We start from the raw sequence: 22,289 nt of genomic DNA on the forward strand, positions 1-22,289 counted from the left end.
TTGAGACACAGTCTCGTCAGTGCCGAGTACAGGGAGAGAATTACTTTCCTGGTCCTGCTGGCCACACTGTGTCTGATACAAGAAGATGCCATTGCTCCCGGTCAGACCGGGGCTGGTCCGGGGGCGCAGCTCAGCCCCCTGCGCGAAACCGGTGCCTGAAGCGCCTCCTGCACAGAGAGTGTCCGCTGCAGCCAACTTGGGGCTGCTTGGCCTTGGACCCTGGGATGGGCGTCAGTCCCGAGTCCTGTCTATCAGCCTGAGCAGTGACATATGTGCGAAGTTAAATGAGTCACTACCGAACACTCCAGGGCACACCTCGCCCTCATTCGAGGGTGAAGTATGACCTCCTGAGGAGTGGAAGGAGGCTGAAGCGCCAGAAGCAAGGACAGACAGAAAGAGGGAGTGGTCAGAAGCCAGGAACAGAGCGGTGCACAGCCATGCAGGGGAAAGGGGTCGGAGCTATGCACATTCAGATATAAATGGTACCTGTGCTGTTGTGCTGAGGGGAGCTCACTTCAGAAGGATGAAAATGGTGAAAGAGTCAGTACTATGTCTGGAGGAAAATGTATTTAAATAAGAAATGAAGGTACTGAAAAAACATGATCATTCTATGGATTCATTTTCCATTAGAAATATTCGACATATATCTCTTCTTAAATGAATACATTTAAAGTCTTACCTATTTTTTCACAGAAGACATCTGTACCTTTTTCCAGCTTCTGAAATAAATTGCTTGTTTTCATGAGCCTTTTTTAAATACTCTCATATACGCGTTTTCCTTCAGAAGTCAACAATTGTGTGATTCTGTGCTGTTACCAATGCTGTCAAACAACATTGTCAAACTTTGTCGATGTCCTTCCTAATCATGATTATGTGTTGGGGCTGCTGAGGCAGATAGGGTCTAGTAGAGCCTGGAATAGTTTGTGCAGAAGATACTGTCAGCAAAAGCCATGAGCTCAGTGAACTGCCCTATTCTGTGTCAACACCAAGAACAATATGTTCCCATTTCTGTTCCAGAGTAAGTGTTTAAACAAACAAACTAACAAACACCTTCAAACTCAATGTATTCCTTAAAGCAACTCTTTAGCATTCTACCAAAATAACATTTAGCAATGTTAGGACTCTCTCCAAAGGCACTGAGCATTGTGAAAACAAGTTTAAAGTGGCAAAATCAAGACAACAGACAAGACTGAGCAGACAGAGTAATGTGGAAGGAGCTGTGGAGAAGTTGGAAGTTGAAGGAAGAACATAGTAAAACTAGAGTTAACGAAAAAAATAGGGAAAAGAGGATAAGGAAACTGAGGAGCATATAACAGAATGTTAGAAGGGAGAGGGTGTTTGGAGGTGGTAGCAGAGAAGAGGCAAGTAAAAGGTGAGCTGCACTGAAGTACTACAAGTAACAGGCAATTCAGAAGAAGCACAAATTCAGTGCTTGACCAAAAAAAAAGAGATTAAAAAAAAGTAACAGTACTTCAGTGATTCCAAAAATGTTCAAATTAGATTTTTTTTGTAAGTAAGTGAAAGACACTTGGTATAATCAGAACAGACTTCACTCTGGAAATGAGACAAAAGTGAAAAGAGTAATTAAAAAGGAAAAGAACAGCTGCAGGAAATGATCTTTTAAAAATATGAGTTACTGGAAATAGGAATTTGATGTTGAATGTGATTTGTACAGGTTAGGGAACTGTTGTCATGGTTCTCACAGTGAATGTAGTCCAACCAGGAGCAAAAGAAAGTCTTAAGGTGTGAATAGGTAACACAGGCTGTTATTCTATTCTAACATATGCTGCTATTCTATTTTATTCTGTTCTATAACCTTTATCGGATATTAAATGGGAATTTTAGTATGAGAGGCTGAATTTTGTTGGAAGGAGATGGTGCAGAAAAGCAAGATGAAAAGGTAAATTGTCATCCTTGGCTTTGAGAAAATATGGGCAGAGGAAATTGGATAGCAGAGAGCAAGCTGTAACAAGAACTTGTAAGAGCAAGGCTGGCAAGGGAAGAAATAGCACTGAGGAAACTTCCAAAACACCATTAATGCACACCCGAGAGATGAGAGCTCAGTCCCTACATGCAGAAAAGAAGAGCAAACTTCAAAAGTTACATTTAACTGTCACAGTGAAAGCTCAGGGTAAAGATGAAGGAATGATAAAAGGTGCTTGGCTAGGCTTTTTTCACTAGAGAAAAGGCAGATCTGAGTCTCAGTTCCCATAAATATTTTGAGAGAAATTAGCTTGGTTCAGGAAAACTTGGGGAAAAAAAGTAGATGTTCAGGTCAGATAGAAATTATAACGGTTGTTAGCAGAAGGTCAGTTACTCTGGCTAATGATGTACTGAAAAATATTCTAATACAGTTTCCACTTTTAAATTTGTTTTATTTGTATTTTTTCTCCATGGGCATTTTGTTAACAACTTTCAATATTTTTAGAAATCAAAATACATTGCAAATGACAATACACATCCAGAAATGAGACAGGTTGCATTTCATCCACTGAAGTGATGAAAATTTCATCAGAAACGGAGCATTCTTTGGTTAAATAAGAACAGCAGTTCAAACTAGCTGTACTTAAATGCTGTACATGCATTACTTTTGCACAAATTAGCAAAAAGTGAGAACCCAACTTTTCAACTTTGTTTTCCTTTTTCCAGCAAGTATACAGAAATGACTAAATACATCTCTTAAATATTGCAAAACCACAGTTAGAGTTTTAAACATGTTGCACAACAAGGTTTTTTGGGGAAGCTACAGAAATAACTAAAAAAGAGAACACTTAGAAATTACACATCAGCTACTTGAAATGCTTAATGAATTCATAAGAGCTTATCAAGACCTTTTATGAAATGCTTGTTTGATGTAATAATTAAAGCACAACAAATAAATGGTATTTTTATTTTTTGCTTGAACTGAAGCAAGATCAGACTCCACAGTCTTAAGGAACTATGATTTTATTATATTTCAAATAACACTCTTTGGGTTAAAAGCTTTCACAAATAACACCATGTGACGACCAATATCACTTGAGACATTTGTTAGTTTAAAGAAAAACTGTTACTCGCATATAAATAATAATGTAAATCCCAATTAAGCAAACTACTATCACCTCCCCTTTTTTTGGTCTGGAAAATTCCATTCAAAATCTGCAGGTCATATTTTTGATAAATTTCTACACACTTTCAAGGACTTCTATGGTAGCTATTCCTTGGGTGAAGGAAGCATGAAATGAGAACAGGTGATTTAAGACAGCATTTCTTCACGAAGCTCCTTTTGTCACCTTACATGTCATCACCATTTCATGTTTTGAGGTTCTCTCAAGAGCCTCATGGCTGGTCCATATAGAAAAACTTCTTGATGAATGTGTCACTTTACAATACAGAAGTTACTCCAATTAATCTATGTATCCAGGGAGACAGCCTAAGCAGGTAGAGTGTTGTAAATTCAAAACCTTTTTAGTACACACTAACTTCTTAAACCATTAAAGCTCTACTGGACAGCATTGACACAATGCCTTACTGCTTCAAGGCAAGTTAGTAAGTTAATGAATATGACACAAGACTATGTTACTGTTGCCAGGGGACGTAAGTGAAATTGAGAGTATAGTAACAGCAGCATTTCTAAAATTCTTCCTCTCTTCTTCAACTTGTTTAAACATTAACTTTTTACTCTGAATTTGTGTGTATGTGATTAGGGGTGGGACACAGAAGAGGCATTTCAGGCTCTGGAAATAGTAGTGAACTGGGATAACGAAACATGTAATTGTAGTTTCACGGAAATGTTACACCTGCAGAAATTCCCTTACAAGGTTTAGTACTCTTCCTGTTGAACTCAGATTTAGAAGTCTCATTAATCCTAATGGGTAAAGTTATCAAATCCATAGTGGACAAAGATCTCCATGGCAAAATGATATGAATCAAGGAGGATTTCACTTGATGATATTCTATACTTCTGTAGATGGGCCATTTTGCTTCAGTACTACACAGTGCAAGATTCAGGGGCAAACTCAAATGGGAAAATGCTACTTATCTGCCAAGAAAAAAAAAAGAAGGAAATAGATTGAGGCAGTATGCTTCCTCCTTTTGTGTAATTACCTCTGCAAAAGATCTGCACTGCCAACAGAGTCTCTGGCAATAAGACAAGGGAAAAAAAAAAAGCTTAGTGAGTATCTGAACAATGTTTTCCCCTCTCCTTTGCATTTGATTCTTACAGAATATCAGGAATGATAGTGATGTGTGGAGTCCTGAACTTACCCAGGGGCTAAGTGGCCCCTGGTAGTTAAACCAGCATAGTGCCCAGCACTGTTGTGGGAATGACTCCCTTTCTCTATGCCCGAACCAAAACAAGCTCAGCTACACTTAATTGGCTTCCAGCTGATCATGGCTCACACAGCTGCCTCTGAGCTCTGCCCAGGGATTAACCTGTACAAGCTCGGGCCACTCACCCAGGCACCCCAAGTTCCTCCCCAGCCCAGATGTGGTGTGGACTGATGTCTAGAGCTCAGGTGCACTCCCAGGGATGCTGGAAGACCTTCCCCACAGGTACAGATACCCCATCTCAATGTATTTCTTTCTTATATGTAACAGGGAGAACAGCTGTATCATTTTCAAACTGTGTAGTGACTTGGCTGGTTAGCCATGGGAACTTTCTGTGATATCCTTAGGAACTGCAGAGTAAATTTTCCAGGAGGACATCTAGAGAAAGGGCTGAAGGTGATTAAAATACCTTTTAACTCTTTTGGTATTATCACATTAGATGCCTATTAATAATGTGTTGCAACAAAGTTTTCACCTTCCACACTAGGAAAATGAGTTTTTTGTGGCCTGAAATACCTAATATATTTTTTAAAAAATAAATTCTTTAAAAATATAAATGCATGAACAAGCCCTTTAAATCTTGGTAAGGAAACAGAGTTAAGGGACTGCTCCACCCCTCAGTGAGTTAGTGCGGGTTTACAGAAAATCAGTTGCACAAAGGAGTTAAAAATAAAGCAGTAGCTGGAGAAGGGAGGCAAAAGAAATTGGGACTACAGGCTATTAAAAATACTTTTCCTGCCTCAACAGGAATAGGCTAGCTGGGAACATTTACTTAAATTCTTCTTATGACAGTGTTTATACTTGTATTGAGATAATCCTTGTAGGGCTGATTTGATTTGGCCCTTAATGTGTTTAACCAGCTTTGTGTCAGTGAGAAACGAGTTATGTTGGAGCTGTGTTCTTTGAACTGTTTGCATTTTTTCTACTAAAATGGAGAAGTTCTACTCAATTTCCAAGTGAAATATCAAATTATCTAACCAGGGAAAAGCACACGTAGAAAATACAAGTTAGCAAAAGAGGACAGCTTTAGTGTAACATTTTTTGAGAACTTAAATACCTAATTTGCTGCTATTCAGTTTCTCTTAGAGTATGTACAAATCAAAGGAGACCAAACAGCAGTAATATCTCCACAATGCATAGATGGTTCTGAGTAGGCAATTTGCTTTTTCAGAATATTATATTTAGCACATACTGTAGTTTCCCTGTGGGTGCACAGCAATAGAAGTCAAAACAAACAGATATGAAGCATTTTTAAACAGCATTTAAGATGACGCGTTGCCTGCTTGAAATGACAAGTTTGTACATTGCAGGGTAGGGCTAGTATCCGCCACTCCTTTATAATTTGAAAGTCTGTGTTGATTTATTTTCACTCTGCTCTATGTCAGACAGGGTTATTTTGAAGCCTTTTGGGAAAAGAAAAGAAATATCACTGTGAAGTAACCATCCAGCATGAAATTTTAAAAGTGTTTGGAAAGGAAATTCAGGAGATTTCTATCTCAAAGCACATTCAATCACCCTTTACTTGGAACTGCTTTTAGATACTCTTCTACTGCAATGGCAGAACCTTCTCCATACCAGCTTTGAAGCCAGATGTGCTCAATGTTCATTTTCATGAAGAACCATTCATAGCCACGAGGCCACTTTCTTACCACTGGGTGCCTGGAAAGACAAAGAAAAGGGAAAAAAAATTAAAAGATGTGCCAAAGCATATGCATAGTCTCCTTTTTTCTTCAGTTCAGTGTGTTCAGCCAGAGTGAAACCTGAGATCCGAGAACCACCACTATTCATCTTTTTGGCCCTCCCTTGCTGTAAGGTTTATGATCTTCCACACCCCAGTCTGGGGAGAACTGCAACACAGGCAGCCAGCAAACACCACCTTCCCCATTGCAGAACCCCATCTCTAAAGGCAGATGTTGTTGGTCTCTAACTAAGTGAAAAATAGAGGAGACTGAATGTGTGTCAGGCTTGTGCTTGTACCTGTTCAAAGGAAACAGTGTTCTGAAAATACTACACCTTTGGTAGCAGTTGTGGTGTGGCAGGAGAGCTAATAAAACTGGGTAGCAGGTAGAGCACAGACTCTGAGCTGTCAGCTCCTACAGCTCCCACAGTCCCTTGGAGCACCTATGACTGTGGCATTGAGAAGTGGTTCCAGATGCTGCTGACACCTCACCCTGTTCTGGCTTTTGCACCCCGACAATGGAGCATTCTCTGCGGAGGTGCTGCTGGACTGTGGCACACATAGAAATCTAATTTCTACAAAGTTTGTAAAAAAATGCTCCTGTGCCAAGATGGCCCCACCTGTCCACGGCCTCAGTTTTGCTACTGATGGCACCCACTGACAGAGTCCCACCCTAACCCCTCCCCATAGGTCAGAGAGAGTATTGCCTCTGGGCTGTTTTGGATCACAGCTCATCCCAGTTTCCCAGCAATGTTTGATTGACCAGGCAAGGTGTGCCTGGAGGACCATCTCTGGCAGCCTGTGTGGGAGGTGCATGCCCTAGCTAAGGTTCAGGCTTTTCATGCCTGTAATTCTGGAGACCCACTGGAGGGCATGGAGACACACCCCCTTTGTGTGTGTACACCTCTGGGTTGTGCTCGCATCTTTCAAAGGAGACTGTTCGGTAAGTACTGTGGCTTTGCAGCAGCTGGTATGTCAGAAGAGGCAATAAAACCCATAAGCTCCACCCTGAAAATATTTGTAAGCCCAAAGGCAGCAGAGCTCTGCTCTGTCCCTGAGTAGGAGGCTGTAGCTGAAGAGCACCACTTGTCCTAAAGTGGGGTAGAATCATTAAAGATAACAAATACACCCTGGATTTATGGAATGTCTCCTTGCAACCAGGTGAAATATTTTCATAATCTCCAGATTATAAACTACATGCCTTATGAGAGTCCAATACTAACTAATTGCATTTCCATATTTAGTTTCCTCAAGAGTTAAAAGGAAGTCTGTCATTCCAAACCACACAGGAGCCAACATGCTTCATGGCCCCAAAGTAAAGATCAGGCTTGTTACTTCTCAGATTTTCTGTACCACATTTGTATATTTGTCTCAAACCTGTGGGTTGCACTCTACTGTGTGCCTGTTAGATACAGACCTGGAAAACACTGCTTGCTTGGCAAATTCCACTTCCTCCGGAGGCACCATGACCATCTGTCCCATGAGAGTCAGCCTGGCGCACCTCGGATCCTCTGGATCAATTACATTTTTTCTGTGCACAGAGAAAAATGCTTATGAGTAATAGCTTGATTTCTTTCTTAAGGGTTTTGGAGAAATGTGAACTCCTGCTCACATATAGAAAGCTTTGTCAAGCCTTGCAAGTCTTTTCTACACCCAGCTATACCATCTGGTGGAGGGGGGAGATCTTGAAGGAATAGTTGCCTGACACATAGATCTGTGTAGATATTTGCTTAATCTTAATTTATGCTTACAAAACCTGGATTAATATATGTTGGCTTGTAAAAAGTATGCAAATGGCAGTTTTCCCAGACAGATGTACAGATCTGTATTCAGGATTCTGAGAACTGTGAGATGGTTACAGTGTGCCTATGCCTGCAAAAAAAAGTATGAATACATGTATTTGTATGTAAAATGTAAGGTCTTTTCCTTATCCTAGAAACTCAATCTTTTTTCATTTTTTATCCACTTTTCAACTGCTTTACACCAAATAGACAAGATCTGTTAAAACAAATTCTCCAATTGCCTTCAGATCAAGACAGAGAAGGTACCTGTTGCTTTTTGGCTCTTCGTAAACAGTAATAATAAATAACTCCCATTAGTACCTGCAGGGCAATTGCTGACTCTGGTATATACAATACAAGCATATAAATCATAAGTAAATTGACCAATTGCAAAAACATGTTGTATACAATGACTGCAAAGGCTTGATTCCTGTGAGTGCTGAGCAGCCCCAAGTCCTATTGCCAGTAGTTTGAGACCGCTCAGCATCTCAGGGAACCACCTCCCCATGTAAGCCCAAAAAGCTGCCTTAGGAAATGAAGGCTGTGTTTCTTCTTCTCTGTGTTTAGTCAGAAGCAGCAAATCACAGTAAATTGCATCTCATCTGTGTGCAGTTTTACTTAAAGATCTTGGCTTGAGCCCTTTAGCCTTAACTGTGTGCAATCTGCAATGGCTTCATTTTTGGTTATAATTCTCAATGCGTGTTTAGTGCATGCAGGAAACATATGGACATCCCCCTGCAGCTAATTTAACACCTGCAGATTCTCCACAGATGGTTAGTAAACACTGTGTAGCTCACTGGATAAAGTACTTACTCTTCTAGAGAAGGCCATGAACAGAGATACACAAGGAAGTATAGCAGGCTGGTTGATACTTGGCTATGCCCAGTGAGCACTTGGCACCACCTGTAGCCTGACCTCCAAAAGGCCATTTGCTGTCACATGATCTCTGGGAAGTTTTTTCAGCATCCTGTTCAGTTGTCTGAAGGGGATGTTCAGCTTAACAACCTCCAGACAAACTCCACTTGTACTCTTTTTCCTCTCCCAGATTTACTGTGCAGGAGGAAGGGCAGTGGCCAAAGATCAAGCTCAAACTTTCTGTTCACATCAATGTATAATGGTCTAATTTTCTCTAATAAAATTTTTTTAAACTATTATGAAATAATACACAAGTGGTGTTCTGAGTGCCTGAAAATCTGCATTCCCTACCCTGGCACTGGGTTTATTTCTGTCAGTGTGTATCTGGAACACAAATTTGTCTACATGATCACCTTGGCACTCTGTAGATCCTCAGCACGAACTCACACTGACTGCTGAAAATGTCATTTCACATCTGGCTTTCTAGTGGCCTGAGAGCACCCTGTCCCTAAGGAACACAGCTCCATGCCCTAGGGACACCTCTAGCTCCTTGCATTTTTTTTGTGTAGGCTTTGGTGTTGTGTGGCTGTTCAGCACACGTGGTCCAATGAGACTCACCCACCAAAACATGAATAAATATAGCAATACAGTATATAGAGCTGAAGAAAGAGGAACCAAGTCCCACATACACAGGGTGTCAGCTGAGGGTCTGTGTGTCCAGCAGCCAGGGCAGTGGAGATTCACACTCTTGGAACTACTGGCCCTGGATAATGGAATCTAAAAGTCCATTTGAGGTGATCTTCTGATCTATTGTTATCTTTTGTTCTTAACCTTAATACTGTATCAAAACCCTCCGCATATGTTTATATATTCAACATATTTTTAACACATATATTGATGACAGAAGGGACTTCTAACTAGCAAAAATTCAGTTCAAAAGATTGCTTTAAAATAACTGTGTGTCCAAAAATATGATACATTTTCCTCTACAGCCTAACAGTATCATAAAACAACTGAACAGCAAGGAAAAGCAGGAATATTTGCAAGCGTCTTTCTTTGCATAGCTCCTGGGTAAGATGCAGTTATTACTTTCAGAGAGGAATTCAAAAGGACTGCTATTAAAGAATGTCTGCATTTCACAGACTGGATCAAGGTGATGCATTTGGATGTGATCAGGAGAAGTGAGAGGTTTTGGTCTGACCTTCTCAGATTACAATTATGTGGTGGTTTTGTGCAAGTACATGTTTATTCGAAAGCGTGCTCATTGATTTTGAGTAGGCAATAGACCTGACATTGCTGTGGTTAAGCAGTGAACCCTGCCTGCCTATGCTGAGAAAGTTTTGCCTGATAGGACTAGTGGCAGATGTGACTACTTCCCAATTTACATAAGAAGCTGCTCTCCACGCATTTGGCTGACAATGACACCCGCACACTATGCATCCATACCTGGAATGGTTTTATTTGGTTTTTTTTACCTCTGGCTTTTTCTTCTGTTTACAGTTTTCTGTACATTACTGTGAGGCAGGGCGCTACACTGACTGACACACACAATATATTCAAACTGAATTTTGCACATTGCAATAATATTCTGGAGGGTCAGTTTGTTTTTCTGGGAAATGAGGCAAACAAGTTCTTTGTTGAGATTATGTTAGGTGAAGTTTTGGAAGAGCTGAACAGGACAATGATACATTTCAGTTCAGTACATGTTACTACTTTGTTGGCTTTGCATTCAGGGCTGCCTCTTATCATAGGTTTTCTGTTTCAGAATAGGAACCTTGTATTCTAACCTTACATTAGCATTAGTATTTTCTTTTTCAAAAGAACCCTTCATATTCTGAAGTAAATCTGTTTCTGCATCTTTTTTTGGCATAGTATTTCCCTAATGATGTGTGATTACTTTCATACTTCTTAAACCACCCAAAATCACTAAACTTACAGTTACTACTTCTAAATGTTGTAAGCAGGTCTTGAGTTTCCAGTGCTGTTCCCAGCACAACCAACGTAAATGCAGGATTTGCTTCCTAGTAATAAATAAGGAATATATCTCATATTTTTACTAAAGATAATAAAAGGATACCAGGGATAAATAGGTATATTTCATAAAATATTCCTCCCTTATATCTGTAGAGGTCTATTCATGCATTCACTAGTCACTTGTTGCCTTCTATATAAGCGCATATTCAGCTCTCAGTCCTTGGGTTTCTTTTATCTTTGCTGACACAAGAACAAGTAGATGCGGAGGAGCGGCTTTAAATAACATTTATGTGCTGCTGGCTGGGGTTGAGGGGGAGGCAGAGCCAGAGGCAGAGGTGGTGATACTGTTGCTCTGTTGAGGAAACCCAAGGTGGTTTCTCAGGCCCTGTCTTTACCAGAATCAGGTCCTCTGTCTCCCTGGAGAGGAGAAAATATGAACTGAGGGGAAGAGAAAGAACGTAACTGGAAGGAGACCAAGCAGCAGAGGAACACATTTTTCCACGCTTATTTAAAATACATATACTTTGTTGCAGAAAACTAGGAAAACCAGATTAAAAAAGGGAAGAAGATTCAGTTTATGCATTTTATAAGGAGACAGTGCATTAAGAGGAAGCATCTTAATTATTCATCTGATCTGTGAAGAGAGAAGAATTCATTGTTCCTGTTTCTCTGCTTACAGTGAGAAAACTAGGTATGCAGAGTTTGACCCAGTCCAGCCAGTTCTTTTCCAAGCATGTGAGATGACAACATGAGCCACATTTAGTTACAAAGGTGCCAGCTTTACTGAGAGGTCTGTGTACAAGTTCAATATGTTTCCCAACAGAGATGCAATGCTGTGAAGTGCACTGCCAATGAACGTCCCACTTATTTTACTACGTAACGCTTCCACGCTTTTTGGGTCACAGTTCAAGAGTGGTTCAGAGTAAAGAGTGCCACCTACTCATTAAATTGTTTATTACACTAGCCATCTCTTGTTTAATTAGAGGGTTCTTATACAACAACTATCCAAGTCCAAATGTGATGAACCCATAGTTCAGGCTGCTGTGGTTATACTGGCACATAATGTGATGATGTTGGGTCTTGGTTAGGACTCCCTTTCACAGTTGAGATCTCTGCTTTGACCGACTCTTTTCTGTCTCCTGGTTTCTGACCAAAGGTATCCCTAAGTATTATCTTCATTCTCAGTCTCTGCAATCCATTAGTGAGGTGACACAAATCTGCCACAGATCAGCAGTAAAACAAAAATAAGAGTTTGGGAGGCACTTGGGAAGGAATGCCAGGTGTCCCCAAGAAGGAACTGGTATGAAAAATGTTCAGTAATGTTCCAGGGTCAGGGGGCAGAAGCAGGGGTCTATGGAGAGGAATATCTCTCTTTTTCTTCTTCTCCAGCCTTCTTTTCCCACAGAGCAGCTGATGTCATTCTCCTCCACCCCCCTGAAGAAACAAGACCTTCCATCTTCCCAGTCATGGTATACAAATCCTTCCCATATCCCTTGAACACAGTTCTCCTTGCCCTGTGAGAAAGCACTGCTCTTATCACTCTACTTCTTGAGCAGAATGGAAGAGGAAGTTTGGAAAGAGCTTTCTCCTATTGCAGAAAAGAAGAGACAGAGGGCCAAGAAGAAAGACCCAGAGAACACTTTTCCTACATTTTTTTTCTACTTTAAAGCATACAGCTCACGTGTGGCATAAGGGCAATGACTGCCTCCACACATCCTAACCTCTCCTATAGTGACAGCAGTGGTGCAAAACCATGTCATTAGGAAGTGGGGATGGGATGCTGACACAGCTCATCCCTGTCCCCTCCCACAGATGCAAGGTAGGCATCCTGTCACACCCTGCACAAGGCTCCTCTTACATAGCCCCAAACTGGGCACAAGGTGAAAAAGCAGAGTTCTTTTCTAGTATATACAATGCATCATAGGATTTTTGTCCTCTAAAATCTACAGAAAGGAAGGAAGGGAATGCTGTGTTCCTAGAGAGTTACTGTAAAGTGCATATAATTTTGATTAATAGATGTGATTAATTTTGAAAAGTAAGTTATCCTTCTCATACAATTAATTTGCTTACCACTCACTAACTGCCAGTGTCTCCGAAACAGAAATAACGTATTGGTGCTGCTAATCTGCGTGGCATGAACGTCAAACAAAATCTCTGCTGAAAGCAATTTCATAATCTGAAAAGCTCTTGCTGTCCTTCCACTGGATATGGCTGGGCAGCTCTGCCCTGCTCTGATTTTGACAGGATTTTCTTTATCAGCCATGTTTGGGAGCTAGCACTTAGACGTCTTTGCTTTTGGAAGATGTCTTCTGGTCTGAATCTGAAGTCAGGCTTGGGCGCTAAAGAGTATTGATACTCTTCAGCTATTCTGCATCTAAGTGAGCCTGTATTCATGGTATATCTGTTTTCATGTTTTAAATAATTTCACTCTTTCTAGAAGATAATCCTTCCCAGCATGTTTTAATTACAATGTGAAGCCAGTCTGTTTGCCTGTCCTCATTGACAATAACAGCTCTTTCCTTCAGCTGAACTCCATGTTTCAGACAGGATACTTTTATATAGTTTAACCATAGACAATTCACGGAGAAAAAAAAAGAATCACAGCATCAACTATTTTTGTCAACAGAGTCAGAAGAACACATACTACTTCACTAGAAAGGGATTTTAGGAAATTGGTTATTTAAGAATACAGGAAAAAAATAGTAATTTAGAGCTGTGTTGTGTGCATTGAGTCATGATGATAGTAGGTTTCATGTTTGACTTTCTAATTTGATATCTTCATGATTTTTTTAAATACAGATTTTTCAGGAACAGCTACTGACATAATTATTTGTATATGACTAAAAACGGCCAATATAAATACCAGTACTAGAAATGTGTCAGTGCCACTGAATCAGGAGCTGGATCTCAAAAATTGATGGATATCTGAATTCAGCCTTTGTCTTCTGCATACATCTTTTCTCTTTGTGAGAAGGTGCAGTACCAAATTTGTTGTATTAATCCATGCATTAACAAGCACAGACTCCACAAACCCAGGGGTAGTCATATGTTAGCTGGCCATCTCACATCTCAGAGGCTGTGCCTGCCACCCATGGCAGGCTTATTGTCTCAGGATTGCCCAGGGAATGAAGTCAGATGTTTGCATATGCTGCTGATCCACCATGCAGCCAGGACCTTATCCCACCAAATTCCTCTTCTCTCCTCATGACCTGCTGGTATCCAGAAGCACTGGGGTTACTCAGCACCTCCTGTCAGCATTTTCAATGCAGAGTTTAGGAAACCTTACAGAGTTTAGGAGCCAGTTTTTATACACTGAACACATTTGCCTGATTGTGCTGATCTGCTACCTTCAAGCACCAGATGAGCATGGTGGGTAAAAATGGCCCTCATGGAGTCACCCCTGATAGAGGTCACAAATAAGGACAGGAATCCGAATTTGAAATACCATCCTCCAAACTAATAGCAAAAGAAAACCAATGGTGGACTGACCCCAAAGCTCACTGCTTTTCTCTTGTGCCAGTTCACAGCAGCTATGTAATGGCTCTTTCTCTAAGGAAGCTGCCGTGAGTCTCTGTGAATGTGCTGAACCTGATGTCAAGGAAGTGACACACGTATAAAATTAATTGCCTGTTTTCCAGACTGCAGCTGTAATGAGGCAGACCCAGGAGCTTGGAAAGAGGGATCCTTGGAGCAGCCTGTGTGTTGGGAAATGTGTTTAGAACAATAGCCGCTCTATTCTTTAATGCTGGGCTTGGTCTTGCTCCCACTGAAAACTGCAAGAATGGGACTCAATCTTTTCAGCTTGTCTGTGGCATAGACATACCAGCTTAGTCTATTTATATCCCTGAACTATTTAATTTCTTTTGCCTCTATTATCCATTTATCAGCCTTCAGATAGGATGCTGTGTAGTTGCTAACAAATGCTGTCTCTATCCTGGCCATCAGAGAGTCTTCTCAGAGAGGGGCAGCCCATATCCCTCTGGGAAATGGCAATCTCTAGGTCAGAGATGAGGAATCCAGACTGTAGCTGCAACACTAAAATGTCTCGCAATTAGTGCTAGTCAGATGTATCACAGATGTCTTTCTTTTATTATTAAATGTTATTTCTCTTATTAGTTTAGGGTTTTCAAATTTTCTCTCCAGCTGATTAAATATTAAGGCTGGAGCACCAAAAAGGCCAGTCTGTACTCCTCACAGCCTTGAAAATGAAAATATTTATTGTCAAGGTTTGGAACTTGAGTCTGTTCTAAAACAAAACAAATGAAATTTGCTACTAAATAAATTTAATATCAAATTGGTGTGCACAAGTCACTTGAAACTCATTAGATAGAAGAAGACTATCGAAATGTCAGCTATGTTTTCTTTCTAAAGGCCAGAGATTTCTTTTGCGTTCAGTAAGTCAGAAGCATTTTTCAGGAGAGTGCCAAATACTCCCAGGAGCATTGACTACAGGCACTGATTAGCTTTCACATTTATTTTCATTCTTGCAACTCATAGTGGGTTAATAATGGAATTCTAATAAAGTTCCACATGAAAACAAGCTATAAATGCATTGCTGGCATACAAGGACATGAACTTTCTCATGTAGAACATGATTCATTCAGATATTTTACATAATTATTTTGAAACCAAAACAATAAATAATGCACTTGACGAAGAGAACATCTGACACTTTCCTTTGCAAAGAAAACCTCACAGATACCATTCTAATACTGACCAGAGGTCTCTCAGAGTAAAAGTTCTTGCCTCTAATATAGTGTGGGTAAAGACGAGTTTTGCTATACAAAACTTGAGCCACCACATAAAGCTCTGGACTAAGGAAGCTGTGTGCCTGTTTGCAGCCTGGCTATCTCAGCAGGTCAAGTGCATCCTGAAGCTGGGGACAGGTCACCCCAAGCACTGGGCAGCAGGGCCCAGATACACTTGTTGTTTCCTTCACTGTTGTGCTGCTGGCAGAAGCCTTTTCTGTGGGGTAACAGTAGGATGGTGTGCAGGGCTGGAATTTTAGATGTTGCTGCTTTTAAGTGTAAAAATCACTCACAGATTGATAGTTTAAAAATATAAATTAATTTCTGACCCTAGTTATAGGTGGAAGGAAGAGAAGAAAGTTAAAATTCCAGTGACCACATGCTTCCTGACTGTGAGACAGCCTCAAAGCTTGCTCACATTTTTGTATCATCAAAAACACAAACTGCACATCACAAATGTCCCAACTTTTCATTGGCCATATTGCTTGTTCTTTGCACTAATGCCAAACAATATCTGTTCCAGATGAGAAGTCCAGAAATAATGAAAAACAAACTGGTTTTGTTTTTGTAAGAACAAAATAAATAATGCAAGGAGCTCTGATCAAACTCTGAATCTGTGCACTCAATTCAATAGTCAGCTCAATATTTAGAGTATGGTTACATGTTAAAATGAGGATATCTATTTTCCTCCACCTTCTTTTTTCCTTTCCCCTCTCCTGTGCTCTCCTCTGGCTCTTGGGGAGCTGATTCAAGTTACTAAGCCAGTAGAAATCTCATCCAGAAAAAAAAAAAAAGAAGAGGTTTCTGCTGGGTTACTGAGCTAAAATAGGCCCACCATATGGTCAGCTGGAAGGAGGGGGTGGGATTGCATGGCCAGGAGCAGCAGTGGCCACAGGAGGAAAGGAAGAAGGATCGGCAGAAAACCTTAGTCTCACTGTGAGGTTAATGTTCTTCAGATTTATGTTTCAGCTCAGGGTGAGGCACAGACCAGAACCGATGGGGGCCAGGGTGGCACGTCACTGGTGGTAGGGAGGGAGAGTCAGGACGTGGCAACTGGTAATTAGTTTGGCCCAAGCTGTTTTGGAAATCCAGATTTAGCTTCTTGATGGTGCCCAGAAAGCTCTTCTCACCAGAGGGCACAGGCTCGGACTGCAGAGGGACTAGAGAGCCAGGTGACAGAATCCACGTTGCCCTGGCTGCAAAACAAACAGCAGCAAATATCTGGCATACTGAAAAAAAGGGCAGTGGTTTGAAAATTAATAGTCACTTAACAAAAAGACATTGAATAAATATTCTCAAAGGTTTGCGATGTATATGGATTTCATATTTCTATAAATCGTGCAGCTTTCTCTTTTGTTGGTGAACTGGACTTCCCAAACTGGTAAATTGGGCAGTGATGTTGCTAAACCATAAAAGACAAAGACTTTCAAGTGTGGCTGTTTAAAGGCAGGGATTAAAGGCCACACTTAAGTGCCTAAATGGGTGTGTAGTTTTCAGAAGTGCTCAGCACCACCACTTATCATCGATGGAAGCTGCTATGAGTCTTGAGCCTCTGAAAATAGGGCACTGGGTAGTAGGACATAGGACTTCAAATACTGTTTTTAAGCCCTTGGTCTAGATATTCAGCTCACTATCTGACTGAATGGGAAAGCTTAAAAGCAGGATAAATGCCATTAGCATGTAATGAAAGAAGAGATGTATTTATTTTTTAAATTATAAATCCAAAATATTTAATGAAATAATTAAAGAAGATATTTAAGGAACAAACAGAACCATTCCAGTGTTAAGTTCACCAGTCTGTTGACCTCCTCAAGCATTCAAAGCTGAATTGCCTTAAGAAATGTGGTGATGGGACAGCATCAGAGGAAGCCATAATTTCTATTCCTTGGGAATAGGATGTCAGCCTGAAATTATCTGTACTGCTTAGGACTAAGAAATATTTCATTTTTCCACTATATAACTCTTCAGAAAACAGCATATTCTAGAGACAAATACAGACAAGTGTTACAGTAATGTTTTATATTTGCCATTCACTGCTTTTCCCAGTGCTGTTCTCAGCTAGCAGGCTTGAGAGGTGGGGTGATACACAAGGCAATCCTCAGATGGGGAAATCTGTTCTTAAGATAAAATCTCTTCTTCCCCAAAGAGGACCTTAAGTTGGGGTAAAAACTGTTAGTGCTATTTCTTTCTGAAGGAGTCAGTTCTCTATCTCTCTTTGGAACATCAGTTAAGATCTGCTTTGGTAACAGAGTCCTGTCTGACACAATTTCAGTGTCATGTACCTCGTCACATAAAGAGGCCTTTGTAAATAACACTTCACACAAGGTTGACCCAGCCAAGATTGCCACATGTTTGACTGTAAAAAAACATATGGTAGAGATAAGTCTTTTTCAAGGAGATAAGAATGGAGGGGAAAACTGAATCATCTTTGAGTTTACATACATACATTTTACACAGGTAAAGCTTTGGTGAGCTGACGTTATTCATTATACAAACAGAAAGACATGGACCTGTTGGAGAGTCCAGAGGAGGCCACGAAGATGATCATAGGGCTGGAGCACCTCTCCTGTGAAAACAGGCTGAGAAAGTTGGGGTTGTTCAGCCTGGAGAAGGCTCTAGGGAGATCTTACAGCAGACTTCCAGTACCTAAAGGGGCTGACAAGAGAGCCGGAGAGGGGCTTTTCACGAGGTTGTGTAGTGATAGGACAAGGAGGAATGGCTTTAAACAGAAAAAAGGTAGGTTTAGATTAGATGTTAGAAAGAAATTCTAAGCTGTGAGGGTGGTGAGACACTGGAACAGGTTACACAGAGAAGCTGTGGATGCTCCATCCCTGGACGTGTTCAAGGCCAGGCTGGATGGGGTTTTGAGCAACCTGATCTAGTGGAAGGTGTCCCTTCCCATGGCAGAGGGGCTGGACTTAGATGGCATTCAAGGTCCCTTCGAACACAAGTAATTGTCTGATTCTAAGATTGTATGATATGATTGGGAAGAAGTCAATTCATTGCTATCTCTGGAGAGAAGAACCTGGGACTGGATGTAGATGGGTAAACCTAAGACCTGGCTTTCTTTATTTGTGGAGTCATTTACTGACTGTTTAAGAAAGAAAGGGTATAAAAAAAATTTTTAAAGATATTCAGTCATATCCTCTGAAGAGGTGGAAATTAGACTGAGTGTCACAGTCTTGGGTGTATAACTTCTGAACTGAGAGCCTGAGATCCCCTTACAGAACCCAGAGAGCTAGATCCCTATGAAGGCAATCAGCAGGGCCTCCAGAGTTGTTCAGCAGAGCAATGGTGCCCGCTTTACCATGAATTAGATAGCCCTTGAAACTCCACAGATCTTATTGACTAGATCACTATAGACTAGAATAGGATCTTAAACACCTAGATTTTATGTAGGCACCTCCAAGAAGAGATTAAAATTTAGGTGTGTTAGTGTGCAAGCTGAAAGCCACTCTAGCTGTTGATGCTACAATATACTTCAGTGACACCTCTGTTTTTCTCTACTCTGCTTTACCAGGGCAATTTACTGCAAAACAAACCTAGGAAGGAGCATATAGCTGATGGTGAGAGCCAAAAATAAAAGCAGGACATTGAAGGTCAGGAGCCACCATTTTGTTCTGAGGTCTCTGTTCTCACTAAAGGTGGTAGTAGGCAGATAAAATTATTACCTGCAGAAATTTCCATCTGTTTCTGGCAGGGTCAGAGAAGCCATGGGATTCTTCAGGAGATCTGTCACAGTGTTATCCTTCGGTGTTACGTAAAAGAAAGGGATTCCAGTGCTGTTATTGATGGGACCATCGCTGAGAAGTAAACAGTTCCCATAGGGCATACCTTGGATCTGCAAAATCCAAATAAGCAACTGGTTATATCTTTGCACACAGAGGGTTTACAATGTGGGGCATTCCCTCAAGGGCTCTAGCAGAAAGGACAGCCAGCCCCATTGCTCCCACTCTCAGTTGTCATGAGACAGCACTTCTAAATTAATCTATCTCCTCTAAATTAGTTCTATCATGCTTTTCTGAAAACAGATCTCTCCTCTATTTTTTCTTTCCAGCCCTGTCCATGGCACTATAGAGTACATTTTCTCTTCCACGACTTTAAAGGCACTACCAAATTAAAAATGTTTAAGTGCATTAAAAGCAATGCCATCAGTATCGAGAAATGTTTACTTTAAACCAGCGCTGATACCTTTCCTCAAACCCAAAGGAATACAGAGCCTAATTTAGCCTTGATTCAGCCTGCTTTTTACACTAATTTTGCCTGCCCTTTTGGCTTTGACTTGCAATGTCATTGCATCGGTTTGCCAAGACAGAGAAAAAAGCATTTTAGCGAGAATTGTTTGAAGACAAACTGGACATCAGCTCAACTTCCTAGGTAGGAACATCAGGTCTGGAGGGGTCTCAGCCACCAAGCCAGCCAGAGTAAAACCTCCTCCCACGGCAGAGGAGGGACGCCAAAGAGCCAAGTTTTCAAAACGTTTTCTCCCATACACTGACCTGTGTATACACAAAGGATATAACACACACAAAAATGTCCTTGCCCAGTAGTGACACCCATTAATATTCTCCATAATGATTTATATTCCTACTTTGCTTTTCATGCCATTATAAATAGCAGTGACAGATACTTAATGAGCTACTGGGGTTTTTTTCATGTTTTCAGATCCTTCTTTCCTCATGGTCTATTAGACATTAAATAGTAAAATTATCAGTCAATATATTAATTCAATGTAAGTGGTAAATCTTTTGCAGCAAAATCAAATTAAATATTAATAGTTAATAAGAAAACCCTGGATAATGTTGTTACCTGGGTTGTATGCTTTCTGATTTTGAATGTTTATATGCCTTTAAAATTTTAATGCTTATAGTGCTTATAAGTGGTATTTGTTGGTATTCCTTAGAAGTAATGCTTTAATGATGCTACATAACTTACAAGCTAAAGATACTTGTTTATTATTAAGAGTTATAATGAAAAAAAAAATAGCTGTCAGTAATATTGCAGGACATGTTCCCATTGCTTAAAATGCTCAGTCTGTCATGCAAGGTTAATGTTACACTGGATTCTCAAAAAGAATTGTGATCACAGGCAGCATAGCTTAGCATTCAGAGCAGCAACCACCACCCCATGAATTCCAAATTTTATTATGAATCACATTTTTCTATATTACTTCTGTGTTCTAACTAGAGGCAGCTAACTGCAGACTACATTATGTCTGTAATTCCACTGAGGGTTTCTGGCAAGAGCATAAACCAGGAGAGTTAAGATCATACTATTTAATAGGATTTCCAACAAGCTGATGTAGAATTACAGGTCTCTTGTGACCATGTATAGATTTGTTTAATGGTATCTTTTTTCAACTTGTTACTTTGTATTTCAGAATAACATAAACTGCCACTAACTCTGCCAAGCTTTCTGAAGATTTATGTGCTTCTAATTTTGTCTATTTTTTAAATTGTAAATGAATTAATCTGTGAATACTTTCAACAGAAAGTTATGGATGTCTTTTTTTTTTTTTAATTTCTTTTTTTCCCCCCTTTTGTCTGAGTTGTATGGGATGCTGTGTCTGTCTCATCCCAACCTTTCACTTTAAAAAGGGAAATATTTTAAAGCTGGAAAAAATAATGACCCCGACTCTCCTTCAAGCTTGACGGGTGGACAGATTTTGTGGTAGCCCAGCGGGGTCTCCTCCTCCTTTTCCTCCTCCTGCTCCTGAAACAGGCCCTCTCCAAACCCAGCGTTGCAGCTCTGCTTTCTGGCCTAGAGATTTTGGGTTTTTGGTGCCCCTCTGGTGCGATTTTTAGCGTGCCTCCTCCCTCGCCGTGCTCCAAGCACGATTTCTCTTCCAGAAAGAGTTTCCGCTGTTACCTCCGCGACGCGGGCGCTGCCGGCGGCGGGACGGCGCGGCCGCGGGGGCTGGCGCTCGTCCGGCAGGGACCGCGTGGCGTGGGCACCGTGGGCACCGTGGGCACCGTACCTTTCCTCGGGCGGCCCGCGTCGCCACGAAGCCCCAGGTGTTGTGGCGGGCGAGGAAGCGGGCGGTCCCGGCGCGTCCCGGCGCCCCGCCGCCCTCCCGCCGGTAGGAGAACATCCTGGAGGGGGCGGCCCCCGGCCCCGGCCGCCGCGCCGCCGGCCCGGAGCCCAGCGCCGCATCCTCCCGGTACGCTGAGGCCGGGTAGCTCTGCTTCCAGAGGCCGCCCGCCTCCTCCAGCAGCGCGGGCAGCGCTTCCTCGGTGGAGGAGCTGTGCAGCTCGTCCGCCGCCGCCCCCGCCTCGGGCAGCGGCCACGACACCGAGCTGACCACCACGTACCCCCCCGCGCCGCCCCACAGCAGCGCCGGCAGCAGCCACCACGGCCACCACGGCCACCGCCGCCCCGCCGACATCTTCTGCGGCAGCTCCGGCCGCGCCGCTCCCGCCGCGCCCTCCTGCGGCCGACGCCTGCCCCGCACCGCCCCCTCCCCGGAGCCGAATGTTCGCAGCAGCCCCCGGTCGATCGGGCGGCACGTCGCGCCTCGGCGTCCTGCCCCCGGGCCAGCCTCGCACGGTGCGGGAGCCGCTGCCCGCAGCTGCCCGGGACACGCCTGCGGCGTGTGGGGGCCCCTCGGGGGGCTCCGTGCTGGGTTACCTGCCGTTTGTGGGGCGCCTGTGACACTTGGAGCCCCTGGGTCAGGTGCGCAGCCCAGTAGGTATCTCACGAAAATAAATTCCCTACATGCACCACAAACCCCGGATGGATAGGTGGAGCTGTCCAGGCAGAGGCAGTGCGAGCTCTCCGTTTATTAGAAAAGAGAGAATCCACGAGGCAGCGTGTTCATATGAATATTCCCGTTGCAGGAAAGCTTCATCTGAGGTTAAGTAACAGCAAGACCCCAAGTCCGAGATGTCAGGCAGCACTAGTTTGGTGTTTGCAGGATGTGTTTTGATACATGAGTACATGGAGTTG

General features: G+C 42.0%; 1 protein-coding gene across 1 annotated transcript; it reads right to left on the reverse strand.

The window, feature by feature from the left end:
* Positions 1-2,362: 2,362 nt before the first annotated feature.
* Positions 2,363-21,866, reverse strand: CREG2 (cellular repressor of E1A stimulated genes 2). The gene is made up of 4 exons (XM_051806964.1): positions 21,322-21,866; positions 19,016-19,185; positions 7,404-7,517; positions 2,363-5,967 (listed from the first exon to the last, which is right to left on the reverse strand). The coding sequence occupies exons 1-4, from the start codon at positions 21,727-21,729 to the stop codon at positions 5,820-5,822; spliced, it is 840 nt and encodes a 279-aa protein (XP_051662924.1). The 5' UTR covers positions 21,730-21,866; the 3' UTR covers positions 2,363-5,819.
* Between the last annotated feature and the right edge of the window lie 423 nt (positions 21,867-22,289).

Source organism: Manacus candei, unplaced genomic scaffold (genome assembly GCF_025592945.1).
Source record: "Manacus candei isolate 608988 ecotype Guabito, Panama unplaced genomic scaffold, ASM2559294v1 h1tg000069l, whole genome shotgun sequence".
NCBI lineage: Eukaryota > Metazoa > Chordata > Aves > Passeriformes > Pipridae > Manacus > Manacus candei.